Genomic DNA, 20,154 nt, shown 5'->3' with positions numbered 1-20,154 from the left:
CCCTCACTCTGACGTGTACTTCCCCTGTGTTTAACCCCTCAGGAGGAAGGGGTGGTTGTTCAGGACTCCTCTCTGTCTGTGTCTGAACAGCTGTGGGTAAGACCTGTTGGTTATTAGCTTGGCGTGGGATCTCTGTTTTCCTGTCACAGTTTTGTTTGGATGTTGTGCGAGGCTGCTTTTTGCTTTTCCTGAATCTGCTGGTCTGTCGATGTTCTAACAACATCTAATATTTAACATTTAACACATGGTCTTAATACTAGATTATATAAACTCATTGGGGCTCTAAATATTTTAATTAAGCACTTCTTAAGTAAAGTGCTCATGCTCAGAAATACTATAGCATTTGATGAGCAATCACGAGTTCACTTTGCACAAGTCACATCTCCACAGGTTGGCTAAGAAACTGCTTTAAATGCCAATATATTATATTTAACGAACCATGGTATGAAGATATGTGGCTTATTATATTTTTTGAGTTTGAAATAAAATACACTGTGAATGTCTTTTATAGTTTTGTATTTTGTTGTAAAATTTAAAAATAATTCCCGCAACTCGTAGCCACCATTGTTGTTAAGATTGTAGTGTTTGGTTGCAATTTTTGTTTCCTTCTATGACATGGACATGTTTGATATTCAACCTTTTTTACAACCTTTTTTATTTAAACCTGAAAATAGTTTAACAAGGAAAGCAAAGAAGAAAACATAATGGGCGTTAGTCAAACTGTATATCACAATGATGATGTTCACAGAGGCGATACGAAGAGAATACGGAAATATCTGTGTTTGTGCAGCATAGCTCCTCTTTGCCGATCTAGAAGACGGCAGTTTTATATATTCTGATTTTCTCGATCGATTCCATTAGCAATAATTTGTATTTAATGTTTGTTGCCCTTTTGGAAATTCTATTTGTGTCCTGTGGCAACTGTCAAACAAGTATAACAACATTTAACAATAAAGAAACCACTGTTACGCACATTAAAAACCTTAGAAAAACAAAAGAAAGTGCTGCAGTACAAATCCAGCAGCAGCAAGACAGCATCTATTTTTGGTCGTTATCAGAGGCCAGTTAGACTCCTTGTGCGAGAAAAATGTAGACACAGTGTTTGGTTTTATGATCAGCAGATCTTTTAGTTGACTAAATGCATCAAATGCTTTGTCTTTGCGCACAAGCACTTTCCTCCGTCTTTCTCCTCTTCCTAGCAACAGGAAGGCTTTGAAAACTAATTCTACATGTTTCCTTTTTACTGGAAATTGCAACCAAAAGCAGCACTTTAACATTTTATGATGCTTCTAATATGGAGTGCAACCAGTTTACATTGCAGATCAAAATATGTGTTAAATATTTTCAACTTTTAACCAGTAAAAATATACCGCACATGTTTGACAGTGTGAACAGGCAACATGTTAAGACCCACGAGATTGAAAGAGACGGGGTTCCTTTAAGCTTTACGTTTTCATTGCACAGGTAATGTAATTTTCTCCTGGGCGAAGCGGCTTTTGCAATTTGTTGCCTTGTTACTAACAGTAAACATAAATGTATTCAGCAACCTTTAACAAAAGTAAGTGCATTCTTTATTTTGGAGTGTTTTATTTAGAGACAGTGAAACTTCCTTAATTCTTTTGAAAGACTTTTGTCATTTCTTAAATGAATAATGAATATTTAAAACCGGCATGTTTTAAAGGTAAAATTAAATTAGCGTCATGTTTACTGTTTAATAGTCAAACTGCAGTCCCGATTTCTGGCTTTGGTCTTCTTTCCTTTGCATCCATCGTTTGTCATCCTCTGTGTTCATCGTTTTTCCCTCGTTTCCTTTCCTGTCTTTCGATTTTCCACCCACTACTACATCCTCAGGAGCCTGTCTTCTCCTCTACCTTTTCTCCTCCTATCTCCCTTGGCCAAAAGTGTCAGTATATTGACCATCATAGTCAGGTAAGGTCATGCGCCTAGCATGCTCAAACAGGCAGCATGTACTGGAGTCTTATCGTTCTTGCTTGGTCTGCAGCTACTCATGTGTTGAGCACTTTCTGCGTTATTGAAATTGATTTGGTTACGCCAACACGAGTGTACAGCCATCACTTCCACTGAGGAATACAGTAGACTATATATAGCAATGCACCTAGCATGCTCGAATGCATCCAATCTTTTTATAACTGCTTGGTTTGATACTGTTACTACATGAATAATTGCGCCTTTGGGAACAAAGCAGTGAATTGGAGCTACAGAGGTGATGCAGTTCTTCCATGTATTTGTTTTATGTTTTAATCTTATTAAAAACAAGTCCTACATGGCTGGAAATATATTGAATTGAAGACTAACAGTTAGCTTCATTGTGTAGAGATGATTGCTTTTCATGCAGGGCTTGACACTTTAACCTAATAATCATTCATAATCTGATAATTTGACATGTCTGTGCAGAAGACGGGGGAGGAAATTGAAGCCCAGATGACCATTGAGGAGAGGAAGCAGATGATTTCAACTCGGGAGGATGCTTGGAAGGCAAAGGGCAAAGGAGCAGCTAATGACTCCACCCAGTACACAGTGGCTGCACGTATGGTCAAGAAAGGTGGGTGACTGGGGTGGTGTTTAAAAATGCTATAGAAAAAGACTTTGAAGCAACAGTATGCACCCAAAAAAATGGATGTATTTGGACTCTAGTGCTATTTACAAATCTGCATTGACTTAGTTGGTGACACTGGCTGTCGAAATGTAGAGATGCACTTGGCTTCTGATGCCAAAAATGCCAAATGCAGAGTCTTTTTTTCACAGGCATTAAAGAAAAATTCAAAGACCTGATTGTGAGCAGGTTCATGTAGTAGTTACATCGCTTGCTCTAAATTTGTGTCTATGTGTCTGCAGGCCTGGCAGCCTCCTCCTCCGTTATCAGCCCAATACTGTCGCCTGTCTCCACCAAGCTGAAGAGCAGCACGCCAGCTGTCAACAAACCACAAGAGGGTGAGATAGATTTGCAAGTCATCACTGTCACCCCAGAGAAATCGCTGTCAGAGCTTTTAAAAAACTAGTTTGCAGTTTACAGAAGCTGATGGATTTAAAAATAATTCCTAAAGTTCATAAAAAAATATCAGCTAATAACTTAAAAACAGTAATAACGGCACAAAACACAAAAAAGCTGGATGAACTTGTGTGTTTAATTTAATTACTTTAAGAAAATTTTAAGGGGTCCTGATATGTTTTCCTTTATTTTCTGTCAACTATAACTTTAAAATAACTTGGTGGATCCTCATATTGAATATGGCCAAAGTTTCAAATACGTAGGCCAGTTTATGTACAAGTATGAGACAGAAACTTTAGACTATTCTAGGTTTGCTATTTATCCAGAATATCAGTGAGAGCAGGTAATCCTGTGAACACAACAGCCTCACCTACCTACTGTTCACAATTTTTGTATGCAAATAGCAGAAGAGCGTTGGCTTAAAGGGAGAGACACTAAAACAGCTTGAAAACAGAGGAAGAACTAAGAGACTATGCCAAGGCCCAGTATATGATAAATAAGGATCATTTTGAACTGTGAATAATGTAAAAGCAGTCCAGAAAAATACAGGGATAGAAACGAACGTAATGAGAGCACCTCAATCTTATCACAGCTGTTGTTTTAAAACTTGAATTATGTCTTCCAGAAATTGAGGCGAGGCCGGACATGGAGTCAGATAAGAAGCTTGACAAGTTGGAAAGCTTCTTGGGGCGCTTGAATAGCAAAGGTAAGTACATCCGCAGTGACTTTGACCTCAGCTTAGGAATATATTTCATTTTAAAAGCATTTTTAGTGCCAATCCCCCAAAAATATCAACACTCTGCAGTGTTACCTTCAAAGAATCTGTATAGATTGCATCCTTATTATTTTAAACTGGTTTTTTTTCAGTGGCAGGTTTGCAGGAAACCACTATAACAGTGACTGAGAAGGCCGTGAAGGAAGTGATGAAGCTGGATGATGAGATCTTCTCCAAGTTTTACAGGCGTGTCGCTGAATTTCCACGCATGCCCACCAGGATTGACATCAGCGAGGATTTTGACAGCATATTTGGCTCCCAGGCTCCCAAGTAAGAAAAAAAAGCTTCTAATTATACATCATCGGCCTCTTGGTAATTATTTTCCATTGTACTCATACTCATTTTTTCTTCCTGACTAGGCTGACTTCAGCCATGGTGCAGCACAAGCGCTCAGTTCGTCCTTCTAGAAACGTTCAGTCATCTAAAAACCCTCTGAAGATGCTGGCAGCTCGAGAGGACATCCGACATGAGTACACAGAGCAGAGACTTAACGTGGCACAGTTGGAAAGCAAGAGAATGAAATCCGAGAAGACGAGTAAGAACATTACTCTGTGTTTAGGAGTTTGTAGAACAGAAGACTTAATAGAGCCCCTCTGTTATTGTTTAAATAACAGAGGGGTGTGTAATAAAAAAAGCAACAACAGCAAAATTGGAAACATTATTGTTGTTTGGAGCCAACAAAACTACATCGATTTTTAACCTCTGCAAATTAGCGTGACCCATTTATACAGACGTTTTTTTCTGCAGGGATTTTATTACTTTAATGTTTAATGAAGCAGTTATGTTAGTTATTTATTAATTTTTATTCCAGTAGGCCTTTATTGTTTTTATAAAGTGTGTATTTTCTCATTTCAGTGAATAAAACCTCAGAATACTCCGAGGCTGCTCTGGCAGGTCTGGCCAGTAAAGAAAACTTCAGCAATGTGAGTCTGCGCAGCGTCAACATCTCAGAGCAGATGTCTAACAACAGCGCTGTGCCGTACAAGAACATCATGCTGATGCAGATCAAAGGTGAAAACTCGCTTATATTGTGTGTTTGTCTTAACCTGTCTACCATTGTTTAATGCTGTGTCATTTCCAGCTCCCAGACATGAAATAAACATAATCTTGGACTAGAACCTTTTAAATGAGAGCTTCATTCATTCTTCATTTAGTCTAAAACTAGGTCTAGTGGCACCGTGGGGTAGGGGTTAACACATTTGCTTTACCTAGTTTAAGATCAGGAGGAGACACAAACCCAGCCTTGTGCTGATCCCAAATCTGAATAAATGGGAGAGACGAATCTGGTGTAACAGCTGTGCCATATCAAATATGGGAAGCCCTCTCCTTGGGGAAAAATGAGCAGCCAAAACTACCTTTAGTTTTCAGAAACTGGCTGTTAATGTTTAGGTTCATACTGCAGTTAGTGTTCTATATGAAAGTCATATTGTTGCATCATAAACTGCATCCATAAACTGTGTACCTGCGTGTCACAAACATGGGATCTGCTAATAAATCCTAGACTTTCCTTGAAAACTCTGCAATTTCAGCAATTGAATGTAATGGTATTAATAAGGCTTCAAAAGGCACTGAGAGGGTTAAATTAGCAGATAGCTCTCAGCTGTGTCAGCACCACCACCTGCTGTGGCAACCACACCCCTAATTTTAATGTTTCACAGTATTCAGTTCAGTGATTTAAACATGAAGTGATTGAGGTGAAGCAGACATCTTGCTGTAGGCGCCTAGGTTGGTAGCCTCAAGAAAGTCAAAAGTGGTCATGCCCCGAATAATAAATAAATAATACTATTATTATAAAATATTGAGTTTTGTATGTACAGCAACAAACAAAAGGGGAAATTGCTGTATACAAAACAGAATCTTTTTTAAAGGCTGTAATCTGCATTTTAATGATGATACATCAACAGCTATCTGTGAATAATAAGTCTGTTTTTCATATGTTGATTTGGTCATCTCAACGTGTAGTCAGGCTTTTGCTCCTGTGATAATCCACCAATAAGAAAACAAGGGTCACACAAATTGTCGTTTCCATCTGTCCTTGTAAAATACTCAAAGGCGCTACACAAGTTTTGCCTCAAGCAGAACATCTATGATAAATCTACGGAGAAAATGAATTAAAGTGGCTTCATATTTCTTGCAGGTCGTCGTCATGTTCAGACCAGACTAGTGGAGCCCAGAGCGTCGTCTCTGAACAGCGGGGATTGTTTCCTGTTGGTCACTCCAGAGCACTGCTTTGTTTGGATGGGAGAGTTCTCAAATGTTATTGAGAAGGCGAAGGTGAGTGTTACCACTCTGTCTGGTGTGGTCAGAGCTACAGTAGCCATACTGGTGTTTGAAAAAAAAAGATTCATTGATTATTTAACTTTCATTCTCTGCGCCCACACCAACTGGCACATATGCCCATCTGTGCTCCTCATCAAACACGTTTTCAGCCTCTCCATTTTCCCAAAGGACGTCTGTCTAGACAGTTTTTAATAAACATTTGTTTTCCTTCTCTGTGATCTTTACACACTTTATTGTGATTTTATGCATGAAGAGCCAAGAAACAGTCGGCCAAATCTCTTTAGTATGACTTTTTTTGTTGTTGACTTTAATATTTGACATTCTTATGAAGTTTCACCTCTTACTTCTGAGGGGTATTAATGGATTAATTAAGAAGCTAAATTTATTTGTTGTCTACATCAACATCATGGTGAGGATATGGCTACATTTACTCTTTATTTTTCTTTATATGCGACTCAGATCTACTTTATTCTTGTCAGTTTAAACAGCAAATCACATGTCTAGTCTTTTTTTTTATCATCATTGACACAGCTTCTGTATGTGTTACTAAGTTAGATACAGGTCTGATTTTCTTCACTTAATTTGACCTTAGTTTGAACAGTAACCCAAAATTTACACCACTCCAGTCGTCACCAAGATAACTCAACTCTGTCTCGGGGAGATGAGCGAGCTGAGCGTTGTGTCTCTCTACTAGAGCCTTGTTAAGTTAAGAGATGCTGACAGTAGTGGTTAAGTGAGCCTCCACATCCTAAAAGTTTGGAAAACTCTCTCAGGGAAACCATTCATGTAACATCCACACCGCTCCAGGCTCAGATTCCACATCCACACACAGGATTAAAAAGTTTCCTCTTTGTCATCTGCTTACACTTCATTGGCCTCCATGTTTACGTCTATGCATGCAGATTAAAACAGAATCTAGCCCATGAAACTGAAATCTATCATATTTAATAGCTGATAAGATGATTCTTTTTCTTTTGTGAATGCAGGCAAACGATTTGGCCACGTTCATCCAGACAAATAAGGACATGGGCTGCAGGGGGAACCAGGTGCAGACCATCGAAGAAGGGGTGAACCCACAGAGTCCAGATACTCAGGAGTTCTGGTCAGTCCTCGGTGGACAGATGGCATATCAGTGTAAGACATAAGCTTTTGTCTGTGCGTTTGAACCACTGCACACACTTGCGTTGATAATATCTTAACATTTTCGGTTACTATGTTTAATTGTAGCGGCGGGTCCAGCAGAGGAGGACGAGCAGTTTGAGAATGCCATCGTGGAAACCAACTGTATTTTCAGACTGCAGGATGATAAGCTGGTTCCTGATGATGATGAGTGGGGGAAGGTCCCACGCAGCTCCCTCCTGACATCCAAGGAGGTGATCTATAAAAGCCTCATTATAATTTTGATAGCTGCTTTTAAATTTTCAGCAGAATTTCACGTTTCCGCTTTCTGAACTTGGAAAGATTTCATGAACGGAGAGGAAATAGGATTTCATCACTGGTGTAGTTTAGCTTTATTTTTGGTTTGCATGTGAATGGGACACTTTTCAGCATTTCTGTCACATGTGCCACACGAGAATGCAAACCACTGTATTACAGAAGAGAAATATTACATGGAAGAAATCAAAGTTTCTTCTAAAAAAATAAGAAGCAGACCTGTAGATGAAGGTCAAAGATAATGAATGGACTCTCTGGAGTCTAGAAGGTGGTGGTGGTGGATCAGAGAAAGAATTTCTGATGCAAACTTTATATGAGATGCAAAATAAAAAGAAGCTGGAGATTCACTGTCCTGAATTTACAGGGACTGAACCTATGCTAACTTTCTGGAGCTAGAAAGGACTATTTTTGGAGACCGTCAAGCTATCAGCTTACACTTAGTTGGCAAGCTGCATGCATCCACTGTATATTGCACAGACACCTGCAAATTTGCACTAAGTAACATACAAAGGGGCAAGAGTTTCAGTCACTAAAGTGATGCACACACTTCTTGGATTGTCTCTTGCAAGAGTGTCAAACATAATGTCAAAGACTCTAATCCAGCTCACTGGGCAACTTTGGGAAATGTGAAGGAGACAATCATTTTATTAGACTTTTAATTGTATTTTCAGCATAGTTAACATATTATTCTACTGATAAATACCTCCACCACATCTATTCATACTGCGCCAGAGTAATTATGTAAAAAATAAACAATTAAATTGCAGAAAAGGGGTTTTTTTATACTAGAAAAATTTCTTCTTCTTTTTGTTTTTTTTAGACTAGGTCCACAGTTAAACAAATCATTCTATGAATTTACAAATTTTTCTGCATTATAATTACAGGATAATCTGGTCAATAAGCTACCAGAACTTTTCCCATAATTTTACATATTAATTTATTTATTTTGTTGACATACATTTAATACGACAGCATTTCTTTATCACATAGAACAATCGAGTAATACTGTTGAAATTGCACTTCTCATATTAACAGATCTCAGGGATTAAATGTGTAGTTAAACATTTTTACATTGACAGAAAGAAGAGTTTCACTGGTCTGGTTAAGTTCAAAGTGGGCTGTATAAGGCCCTCGATATAAAATAAGTTTGATGTTCTTGGTCTATAGCAAACAGCAGACCATATAATCTGTTAGATTTTTCCATTAAAATGCTTAAAAAAGGGAATAAAGCTGCAAATTCATATGAGAAATCCAGTTCAGTGACTGTCAGTCAAAGCAGTCGTGCTCCTCAAAATGCAAACTTTAAGCTTTAGTAAAATTTACTGTGGTGAGTTATATATAGCTCACCACAGAACACAGAGGTTAAAACATGTTTGCAGTGATTGTTTTTTGAGTTTTTTGTATTTTACTTCTTATTTCTGGGATTTATATAACAACACTACATGTGTTATTGCATATAATATAGATGATTTTCTCCATATGTAACTTAAAAGGGCTTTATTAAGTTTGAAGCAGTGCTAACTGGGTGTCTGTGGTTGTTGTGCTTTCTGTGCTGCAGGTTTTGGTGTTTGATTTTGGCAGTGAGGTGTATGTGTGGCACGGTAAAGAGGTGACTCTGGCCCAAAGGAAGGTGGCCTTCCAGCTGGCTAAACACCTGTGGAACGGGACGTTTGACTACACGTGCTGTGACGTGAACCCTCTGGACCCCGGAGGCTGCAACAAACTCATACCCAGGTGAGAATACACATGCCTGCTTCACATTTTTACTTCTGGCCTCAATCGAACACCAAAAATGCATAGTGTTTTAAAATGATCAACTTTATTTCTTAGTTTTTAAAAGGCTTTTGGTTTCATGAAGTTTAACGTCCTTTTACTCTTTTTTTTTTAACCACGCTCTTCTCCACAGGAAGGGCCAGGGCCGTCCTGACTGGGCAATATTCGGCAGGCTGACAGAGCACAATGAGACAATCTTATTCAAGGAGAAGTTCGTGGATTGGACTGAAGTAAAGTCCCCAACGCCAAAGGAAGGCTGCGAGCTTGTACCTGAGCAGAAGGTGCAAATCAGGCTCTTGTTGTATGAGGATAAATAGCTTTATTCCACAGATTATCCACATCAGAGAAGCCTGATATATCGACTTTATCTCCCCATCTGTTTATTTGTTGGGCTGTCTCAGTCAGGCTTAGTTCATTTTGTCAGGAACAGTTTATTACACACTGGGACCAGGAATTAGAGCGGATATGCCTTTGGTTAGATGCTGTATGAAGCATTAGTGTGTCAAAGTGCCTTATTTTGCCTGTTGGCTCAGTTTTCACTATCACATCTTAACATTTCATTTGATTCTAATCCTATCTGCAATCTTTCTCCCAGGAGGCTCCAAGGCGAGAGTGTCGGCCTTACGATGCCACCCTAATGCTGCCTGTCCTGCAGTCATCAGTTTCCATGATTTTGGATGGGGTGAATGTCGGGCGTGGCCACGGTCGAGTGGAATCAGAGGACTCCATGAGGACTCAGGAGATCGTCACAGTTTCTGTGGACGTTTGGCACATCCTGGAGTTTGATTACAGCCGTCTGCCACGCCAGAGCATAGGCCAGTTCCACGAGGGGGACGCATATGTGGTCAAGTGGAAGTACATGGTCAGCACCTCAGGTTGGTCTCTAGTCATATTCTGACATGGTAAAAATGATCTACTTGACATTTTGCATTTGTGTGCTTTATGGCACACAAACAGGTAGGTGAGCTCTGATAATTCATTACAACACCACCTCACTCAAAAAGACGTAAACGTTTTTTGTTGTGTAGTGAAAAGAGTAGTTTTAGAGTGGTTTATTGATCCTTTTGTTGTCTGTTTCTGTATTTTGGCCCTAGTTGGTCGCAGGCAGAACCCAGAGGCAAGGAGCAGTGGGCCCGGGAAGGAGAAATGCTGCTACTTCTTCTGGCAGGGGCGACACTCCACTGTCAGCGAGAAGGGGACCTCAGCACTGATGACGGTGGAGCTGGATGAGGAGAGAGGGGCACAGGTACAAGAGACAAGGCAGTCAGTGTTTAAAAACATATTATCAGCTCTGCGGTGAAGGCTGATGTTATGAAATGCTACTGAAGTAACACACTAGCCCGCTTCCATTGAATCGTTCATCACAGGAGATTACGACGGCATTAAGATGGCTAAGAATGAAAGTTTTGTACAATGTTCTCTTTATAACGCGCACATGTACACATGTACAGAAAGATGGACAGTGCATACATTTGTAATCTTGACTTTAACAGAGTAATTTGACCACTGTGTGTTACAGATGCAGGTGCAGCAAGGAAAGGAGCCGGCATGTTTCCTGCAGTGCTTCAATGGAGGAATGATCGTCCATGCAGGCAAAAGGGAGGAGGAGGAGGAGAACACTCAGAGTAAATATTTGGACTTTTCCGTTTTTTATTCTATTTACCTTTATATATTGTTATTATATTATATTATTTGTTATTATTTAATATTGGTATTAAATAAAGAAAATAAATTGTTGTTGTTATAATATGATTTATGTTGGATTGCTGATTAAGGATTAAGGATAAAAACTTCCTGTCACTCACGCTTACCTGCTCTAATCAGGTGAGTGGCGTCTTTACTGTGTGCGTGGTGAAGTGCCGGTGGAGGGCCACCTGCTGGAGGTGGCTTGTCACTGCAGCAGCCTTCGCTCTAGAGCCTCCATGATCCTGCTCAACATCAACAAGGCCATCATCTACCTGTGGCACGGCTGCAAAACGCAGCTGCACACCCGCAGTGTTGGAAACACGGCCGCTCTTAAGATAAAGGAGCAGTGAGTGTTTATAAAGACAGTGTTTCCTCATTTTACACTCTCATCTGAGAATTGAATATCATTTCTCTCTTTGCTGCTTTCAGATGTCCTCTGGAAGCAGGTCTCCACAGCAGCAGCAAAGTGACCATCCATGAGTGTGATGAGGGGGTGGAGCCTCCAGGCTTCTGGGAGGCTCTGGGGAGAAAAGACAGGAAAGCCTATGACTGCATGCTTCAAGGTACAGGAAACAGCGTTTTTATGTGTTGACACCATAGACTCAGCTTGTCTGAAATTTGCTTAACAATGCATTGTTATAACACCATTGTTGTTTCCTAGCATCACTTATACTACCATTGCCACACTGCTGCAGCAGTAACTGTAATTATAACTGATATCATTTCTAGTAAAGTTAAAAATATCTTGTTTAGCTCACATTATGAATTCAATACATACAATAAAATTCATACAGCATACTTGCTTATACTACCACACAGTAAAATTGCTCTTTTGCATTCTTGTACATTGCACAATAAAGTGCATGAATATATTATCTGTAGGTCAAATTTTAACCTTTTTAAAAGCCCTTATGATGGCTTAATAACAATTTAGTTCAATTTTATTTTATTTATAACCAACTCAAGCCTCAATGTGATTTTTACTCTAGGGCAGTAATTCCCAAATTGTGGGCCCGGTGTTGCAGGTGGTCCACAGTAATAACAGAAACTCAGTTTGAAATTGCTCACAAGTATGTACAGTTACATATTTATATTCGTTTATATAAAAAGTGAATCAAAACTGGTAATAAAAGACAGTTAGTTTGTGTTATTGCAAATATTACTCTGACCTAAATTTTATGCTTATGCATTGAATTTTGTGTCCCAGTGCCAGGTGGGTTACACATTAGTCATAACACATGAGCTCAGTGTGACTATGCATATGACTGGGTAGCATTAGCAGTTCATAGTCAACAGCTTGTGTTTCTTGTTTTTTAGTATTAAAACATTCAAAGAAATACATCACTTTCTTTTGTGTTTTCAATTGAAGATTTAAGATTGGGTGGACTTCATGGGAATTTTTGGTTTTTAAAGAGGTCACAGGATTCTTGAATTTGGGAATGACTGTTTTAATGTAAAGACCTAATGCTCTTTACTCTACAATATAAGATTTTAGAGTATTTCACAAACTGCAGTATTTTTATTTTTTTAGGAATTAACAATAACAACAATTGTTTATCAAAAATATATAAATGAAATCAGAAATAACAGGTTTGATTTTTTTTTTCCAATGTTTAACAAAATATTAAATCATGAGGTGTAGTCTAAAGCTCTCCACACCTACACTGGTCATCATCCGAAGAAGGATGATGTATCTTGTTGTTTGTCAGATCCAGGAAAATTCAATTTCACCCCACGGCTCTTCCAGCTGAGCAGCACATCTGGAGATTTTGTAGCAAATGAGTTTTTCCACCCGTCCAGAGCTCCAGACCTGGTCAGCTCGCTGCCTTTCCTGCAGGAAGATCTGTACAATGCACCTCAACCTGGTGAGACTGAAACACAAAAGTTTGGCGGGTGGGGATTTATATTCTTCTAGTTAAGGCTTCCATCCATCCTTGCTCCATAAGCTTCGAGTGAGGAAACAGGAGTGTTTTAGATAGACATGCCATCCACCTCATTTAAAATCTATAGCAACTGTGTGATGCTGTCATTATCAATATGGACCAAAATCTCTGAATGTTTTCAGCGTCTTGTTTAACCCACTACTAGCTGAGTATACCTAATAAAGTATCCAGTGATTGGATATAGGGAACCTTCCTAGAGGTAGAAAAAGTGGTGAAGCATATCTGTCTGATGTATGTGCATTTATGTAATTCTTTATTCATTTCCACAATTCATTACTGTTCATTTTTTGGACGATTCAGGGTTTGTGCGTCATTTGTTCATCTGCACAGTTAAGAACAGATTTGTGAGAACACACTGTTTGTGAATGAAGACCAATGTTTTTATTGACTGCTGGGGAATAAAATGAGCAGCTGAGCTGTTATGAAAACAGTTTTATTTTAATTATGTTGAATTATTTGTGGACAAAATACATGCATAAACTGTACTGTGGGAGCTCTAATGTGCAAGAGTATTCATATTCATCATCTCAGCTCAAAGGTTGTTTTTCTTTTCATTTAGTTTAATCTTGTGTCATTTGAGTAAAATATACACCTATGTACATTTCTACAACCTGAACCTTTAGAACACGTCAGTGTTTTAGAATGAGATCAGTTGTATCTGTCCAAGATGGTGCCAGAGAGAGTGAGGATATAAAAATAGCTTCATCCCATCATCTCTTTCTCACATCCTTGCAAAAACAAGATGAAGAGATGTTATTTAGGAACTGATTTTTTGCAAAATGAAAGACACACTTTCAAATCTCATTGTCTTTTTTATCCTCACACTGATGCTCGCACAGACTTAAAGGATCATTTGGGGGGGGGGGGGGAACACTTTAAAATGTAGATGCGTAACTACAAATCCAGAACATACAGTATGCAGATTACACCGCATATTTCTTACTGTATCTTATGTCTCTGGCACAGCTTTGTTCCTGGTGGATAACTTCCATGAGGTTTACCTGTGGCAGGGCTGGTGGCCTCAGGACAGCGAGAGGACTGGCTCTGCTCATATCCGCTGGGATGCAGACAGGAAGTGCGCGATGGAGACTGTGCTGCAGTACTGCAAACGTGAGGCAAACATCCAGAAACTTTAAAAGCAGAAAAGAAAAACATTAGGAAAAGGTTAATGTGTGATTTAATGAGAACCTTGTGCTGATTTTCTCCTGCAGAGAGGAATGAGAAGAAGCCTCAGAAGTCATACCTGATCCACGCTGGCCTGGAGCCGCTCACCTTCACCAACATGTTTCCCAGCTGGGAGCACAGAGAGGACGTGGCTGAGATTACAGAGAAAGTGAGCAAGACATATTGTTATCCTATACTTTTTCTCTTGGACGTCACTGCAATAGCTTTCCATATTCATGTTCAAAGTAATTCATATTTAGTTTATACTCAGCCTTGCACCCCCTCAGGTCAGTTTCATGTCCGAAACAAGCTATTCTGACTCCCTTCATCCTTCTTTTAAAACATCTTTTTCCGTCCCAAATAAAAAGAAATAAAAAATTAAATAAAACTTCCTTTCTTCCTGCACCTCCTTTTTTATATGCCCTCATCCAAAGTGGAAAATGTGATTAACATTTAGATTATGCTATATTTTTCCTTCCTCACTGATACAAAGCGGTTTCTCACAATTACTACAAAGGAGCCTGTGCATGCTCTGTTGTGGCTGCAGGAGGCGGAGGTGTGTAACCAGATCATCCTGGTGGAGGACGTGTTGGCCCGGCTCTGTCAGAACACCTTCCCTCTGGCTCAGCTACAGGCCCGGCCGCTGCCAGAGGGAGTTGACCCACTCTGCCTGGAGCTCTACCTGTCTGACCAGGACTTTGAGGTCAGTAAAGTGAAGAAAAACTATTTTACTTTTGCTTTGAAGTTTTTGTTGGCAGCGTTTTAGTCACACAAAAAAATCAGCATGTTTCTTTCCTTTTACCAGATTTTTTTTTTATAACTTTTAAATCTGATAACAATGACAGCTCAGTTGAAATCAAATTAGTCACATGACTTACCTGTGACCTAATTAAAGTAGAAGTGTAATATCTATAGTAGCAGCTTTTTGACACGGTGAGGCATTTTTTCTGAAGTGACATTTTCACTTAGTTATCTTTTATTGATGAGAAAGAAAATATAGCTGATGACATTTTAACACTGTGGCAAACAGGAAAATGTTGCCTGACTGTACCTATAAAAAGCAAAAACTGTATCTGTTTGGTTTGTTCCCTGGAAGTTCCCTGGCCGTTTACAAGTGTGCATTTGCAATTTCACCATCAGCCTCAGACTTACATAGACAGCAGACAACTTCTTTGTCAATCTGTCCTGTCTTACAAGTTTTGAGTTTCGGTCTGTAACCTGGAGGCTAAACAGGAGGATCGTCCCCAGGATGAGAGTGGCAGTGCACAGTTCAGGTGTAAAGTCCTGAGGCCTCTGAGAGGGGACTTTCAGTGCAAAAAGCCTGAATGTGAGGCCACAGACAGACAACTGAAAGGAGCCACACCAGCAAAATGACCTGCTAATCTCCAGTTTTGCCTCTTTTTCGTCTTTGTCCTCTTCCATCATTTTGAGAAGCATACATGCAGATATACTTACAGAATGAAGCTTCCAGAAAGCAAAGAGAAAACAGCAGCAACACTGGAAGTGCTGCAAAGATGCACAAACAGACAATTCTGAAATAGATCTCAGCCAATTTTATCTGGTGCATATTTTCTCTTTCTTTTTTTTTTTATTGGCACAAGCAAAAATAACCTCAGTGATTCACATCAGTGATTTGAGCAGATATGTAGCAGGTACATCAACAAGTATAAATGGTGGAAAACCAGAACTGTACACAGTAACTAACCTTCAGTCATTAAAATCCATCTAACACCATCTAACTCTCACTTTACAGACCAGTTTGTAGGTGGATTCAGGTAAGAAGAGATGCTCGTGTGACTCATCCGCACTGATGACCCGTCCTTCTCTCGAGCACGTCAGCGCTGTGTTTAAAAAAAATCACTCCTGTCTCTTGAGTGTGGTGCTGGTCGAGGAGGAAAGGTTGTGCTTGGCTGCACGATTATGTCTGAAAAGATCATCCAGAAACACCCTTACGCTGTTAGACAGTACTTTATAAAAGCTGCAATCACAAAGGACTTGGCACTTCAACTCCTTCACACAGGAGACAACAAATACAAAATGACACATGATCCAAAATTAGCTTCCATCTCTGCTGGGAGAAAAGATGAAAAGTTACAACTGACCACTTGAATCAGTCAGAGAATTCAGGATTTGATTGGTATGTGCTGTAAGTGTGTACTTTTATACACTTCAGTTAATACCTCAGAGTTAAAGCTATAACTCTAATGTGCTTCTAAAGTCCTTCTTATTATAAATGACATAAAACATTCATAGTTTACAACTCCTTAAATATCCTACATACAGGACTTAAAAATTATTACATTATTTTCTTTTTCCTAAATGATCTTATGTAGGACGGGATTTATAGATAGGCTAAACTTTTCATGTTCATTCAGGGTGTGCCCATAATGGTAAATCCACTGTAGGCTACCTTTAACTCATACCTGCACATCTTAAAAATACAAAATTCTTAGACCAAGTGAGGTGCCATTTTTACAGCAGTAAAACCCTAAAGATGATGATGACGATGACCTGTCAATAGCTTGACAAGGATGGTTAGTCATCGATGTTGAAGCTAGTGGCTGGAAAGAAATCTAAACTCTGCATTTAGTTTGCTTCAGACGGAGGAGAATGAGATTTCATTTTAGAAAAAACGTGAGATTTTCATGTTATTTTAATATTAATAAACACATCTAGCAGGCGTTCTTAAACTCAGCCTGGATAGACGTATATTTTCATTGTATGTTTGGTCTCAAATTGTATATAAAGTAGTAAAAAGTATTAAAAGCCTTAAATATATATTCTCTGTACCTGTAAACACCCAGTATTGCTCAGAATCGCATCAGGATTATTTGTCACTATTTACTAATATTGTATAGAAAAAAACCATCAGGAAATTATGGATTTTATGTAATGTTATAATTAATAATAATTAGTTACATCCTAGTGAGTTAAGAGGTCGCTTATCTCTTGATGTTTTCCTTGGTGGGAGCGGGTTTAGACTTTGAAATGATGTGTTTATGCTCTTGTGATAATTGACAGGTTTTATCTGCGCAGCTGCAGTTTATCTCTCCGACCACGCCGCACTCCTTCCACACTTCTCTGCTCCTGCAGCTTTTCTCTTTGCACGCACGCACACAACTTCTACCTTTCCTCTCAGTGCAAATAAATGCTCTTTAGTGATTCACTGTTATCTGCACTGCAGTCTGACTCACTATCTGTCTGTGGAGCACAACATGGAGGCATGAAAAAACACCAACACTGGATGGAGTTGATTTGTTTCCCCACAGGGCACAAGATATCACGTCATGTTAGAGAATCAGTGAATTAGCAGATGTGATTGTACAAGAAAATATTTGAAAATATTGTTTTCCTATTTATATTAAACTGAACTTTTCTGAAAATTGTGCGCTCTGAAACATCTCACTGTGAAAGTACCAAAAAATGTATAATCACTAAGCACCTACTCATCTGTTTATCCATGAAATGATCCAGTGCAAAGTGCAAAGGACAACATCCTGCAGATATGGCGCTGGAGCTTCACTCAATCAAACATGATTGATCAGGTGATTTGAGCACTTCTAAAGACGCTGATCTCCTGAATTTTCATTGCAAAGGTGAAGATAGATAGATAGCCAGCCAAAAAGGTGTTTGGTCTATCATCTGGACACAGGAAAGAGAACAAGGATACAGGAAACAGAGAAGAGTATTCCAAGGAAGAGGTTTGCAAAGAAGAAGTGGGATGTGAGGCTGAATAACAAGGAAGGAGAAAGGATTTGCATCCACAGAGACCGACGTAGGGCACATCGGACATCTGAAGAAGCTTTTATGCAAACATGAAGCTGTGGATGCTTAAAACAGCTTGATCTAATTAGGGTTGGGCAGATAGGCACAAAGGATAGAATTAGGAAGCAAAATCAATGATCATGTGAATAAACTAACCTTCAGAGTAAAACAGGAAGTAGGAAAAAGGCATACCTACACAAGAAGACTGAAACTAAACATGATAAGAGAGACATTTAAATGTTTCCTGTCTTAGACTTTTATCAAATTATATTTTTTGGTGCTTTGACAGTCAGTGTTTCATCAAATGCACCTGCTAACAAAACTTAACACATTCAGGGTGTGTTAGTATAAAACAAAGGCTGAATTTTGTCACCGAACAACAATATTGATCATGTTGAACCATTATTAGTTAGAGTTAAATTGCCATCTCTCCTCTCTGAGGCTGTGCTTGGCATTCAGTGATGATCCTATCACACTGCTTGTGTTCTCTTCTGAAACGTTTGTCTCTTTTTCTGACCCCAGAAAGCTTTGGAGGTGAAGAGAGAGGAATATGAACGTCTGCCAGGGTGGAAGCAAGTGAACTTAAAGAAGGCCAAAGGACTGTTTTAATCGTGTTTTTAATAGGAGTTGGTACGTGAAGAGGTACAAGAGAGGACAGTCAAGAGGGAGATGCGAGAAGAAGCCGCAGAGAGATGGACCTGCTTTTGATCTGATACGAGGAGAATGAGACTGGAGATGCACTCGCCTCGCTTATAGTGATGTTTTACTTCTCAACTTTGTCGTTACTTAACAAAATGAAATTCAAGCGGTATAACAAGCAGGTTAAAAAAAAAAAGACACCTGGCTTTGTTGCATACATGGCTTTTATGTGTGTCATAGCACTAAAATCACCGCTTATGGACTCGTCAAAGAAAAAGACTTGGACGCTTGTTGTCAGAGTGCCATGCTGTGGTTGTGTATGTGTGCGACTGTATATAATGTTTGTGTGCAACGTTAATTTGTGTAAAACTGTGTGTAGGTGCGCCTGTGACTTTGTATCTATGTAAAAACGAGTCCTGTCGTGTCAGATGTTGTAAGGAAAGTCGTCACTTCTTCTGTCCACACTGTCTGGATGCTGCCAGGCCTCATAGGTAACTCATATTGCTCAAAACTGCTGAAGTGACCCTGGTTTATTGGGCACCTGAGAGTTTCATTAGGAGAGAAACAGCAGCTTGAAGAATCTGATTGTATAGTGCCTTGCTTTTTGTGTACAGTTTATATACAGAAATTCTAGTCTGCATTTTTAAAGACTTTCTTTGTGATATAAGACATAGTGAATTAAATCACAATAATGCTCAACTCAGAAGTGGAGTCATTTGTGTCCTTGCTGCATACACTTTCATTTCATTGCATCATATCTCCAAAATACAGATTCTATTATGCTATCAGGAAAGAGTGAAGGGGGAAATTATAGCAACTGTTCCAAGTATTTTTACATAACTCAGTTTTTCCTTTTTCACTTTTTTTTCACAATTTTTTTTCTGGTGGTTGTAATGAACTACTGGACTCTGCCCTCTTCTTTTGATCTAACTTGAAGATTAAAATAAAAAAATTATCATAAAATGTTTTCCTAATTCCAAAGACGCTGTGATGCAGAGTAGAATATAAATAGGAACTGAAAACAATGATTCTATATTTTTTTCACAGCACAGCACAAAAAACATCAAGTGTTTGAACTTTGAGGGGGGAAAAATGTCAGTTTAAATTTCCTGGCAGCAACATGTCTCAGAACACTTGGGCCAGTGTAGCATCCCCACTTCTTTTGGAAACTACTGTTAAATGTTTGGGAACAGACCCGTTGCTGTGCTTCTGGGGGAGGAATATTGTTGGGACAGTGTAGTTTTTGTGTATTTTTTGTTTGATGGTGCAATAAGTCTTTTCAACCTGAAAGGTGAAAGGCCTGCAAGTGCTCCTGAGCGCAGTGATTTTCATGACAGAATCAATCATGGAAATCACTGCATGTGCTGCTTGAGCCTCTCTGAATCTTTAGATGATATTAAGCACTGCAAATAATGAGACAAGCATAGAAAGGCCTTTTTTTCAGAAACTGTAAGTTGAATGCAAGTTTATTTTGTGAAAAATCTAACTGATCCTATCAGGACAGCTGAAAAATCTTCTGCTGAGTAAAGAAAATGAAAAAAAATTAGGTGCCCAGTGTCCGAAGTTTCTGTGGATTAACTATCATTTCAAATTTCTTTTTCTATTCTGTGTATCAACTTTTAATTGCAGTGGGGGAGAACTTATAGATGTTTTTTCTAAGGTTTACTTTGAGATTTGTGTGTTGT

General features: G+C 39.0%; 1 protein-coding gene across 6 annotated transcripts in view; it reads left to right on the top strand.

The window, feature by feature from the left end:
* The window catches only part of LOC146647673 (supervillin-like), a 55,548-nt gene extending 36,358 nt beyond the window's left edge, over positions 1-19,190 (top strand). For 3 of the 6 annotated variants that reach the window (XM_085390069.1, XM_085390068.1, XM_085390070.1), the window contains 23 exons: positions 43-96; positions 1,852-1,929; positions 2,416-2,563; positions 2,857-2,952; positions 3,636-3,716; positions 3,878-4,055; positions 4,145-4,320; positions 4,641-4,796; positions 5,923-6,059; positions 7,052-7,199; positions 7,293-7,438; positions 9,058-9,233; positions 9,406-9,553; positions 9,868-10,147; positions 10,367-10,518; positions 10,792-10,897; positions 11,097-11,304; positions 11,388-11,521; positions 12,668-12,823; positions 13,868-14,011; positions 14,113-14,234; positions 14,583-14,768; positions 18,353-19,190. In XM_085390069.1, the coding sequence (XP_085246195.1) occupies positions 43-96; positions 1,852-1,929; positions 2,416-2,563; positions 2,857-2,952; positions 3,636-3,716; positions 3,878-4,055; positions 4,145-4,320; positions 4,641-4,796; positions 5,923-6,059; positions 7,052-7,199; positions 7,293-7,438; positions 9,058-9,233; positions 9,406-9,553; positions 9,868-10,147; positions 10,367-10,518; positions 10,792-10,897; positions 11,097-11,304; positions 11,388-11,521; positions 12,668-12,823; positions 13,868-14,011; positions 14,113-14,234; positions 14,583-14,768; positions 18,353-18,439 (3,297 nt within the window). In that variant the 3' untranslated portion in view covers positions 18,440-19,190. The remainder of the gene's footprint in view (positions 1-42; positions 97-1,851; positions 1,930-2,415; positions 2,564-2,856; positions 2,953-3,635; positions 3,717-3,877; positions 4,056-4,144; positions 4,321-4,640; positions 4,797-5,922; positions 6,060-7,051; positions 7,200-7,292; positions 7,439-9,057; positions 9,234-9,405; positions 9,554-9,867; positions 10,148-10,366; positions 10,519-10,791; positions 10,898-11,096; positions 11,305-11,387; positions 11,522-12,667; positions 12,824-13,867; positions 14,012-14,112; positions 14,235-14,582; positions 14,769-18,352) is intronic. The other 3 variants (XM_085390067.1, XM_085390071.1, XM_085390072.1) reach the window with 2 other exon arrangements.
* Positions 19,191-20,154: the final 964 nt, after the last annotated feature.

This window comes from Rhamphochromis longiceps, linkage group LG18, assembly GCF_057381845.1.
Source record: "Rhamphochromis longiceps isolate RC_006_pf linkage group LG18, R_longiceps_female_GT1.1, whole genome shotgun sequence".
NCBI lineage: Eukaryota > Metazoa > Chordata > Actinopteri > Cichliformes > Cichlidae > Rhamphochromis > Rhamphochromis longiceps.
Note: the sequence above shows the minus strand (reverse complement) of the source record. Positions and strands in the feature narration are given on the sequence as shown.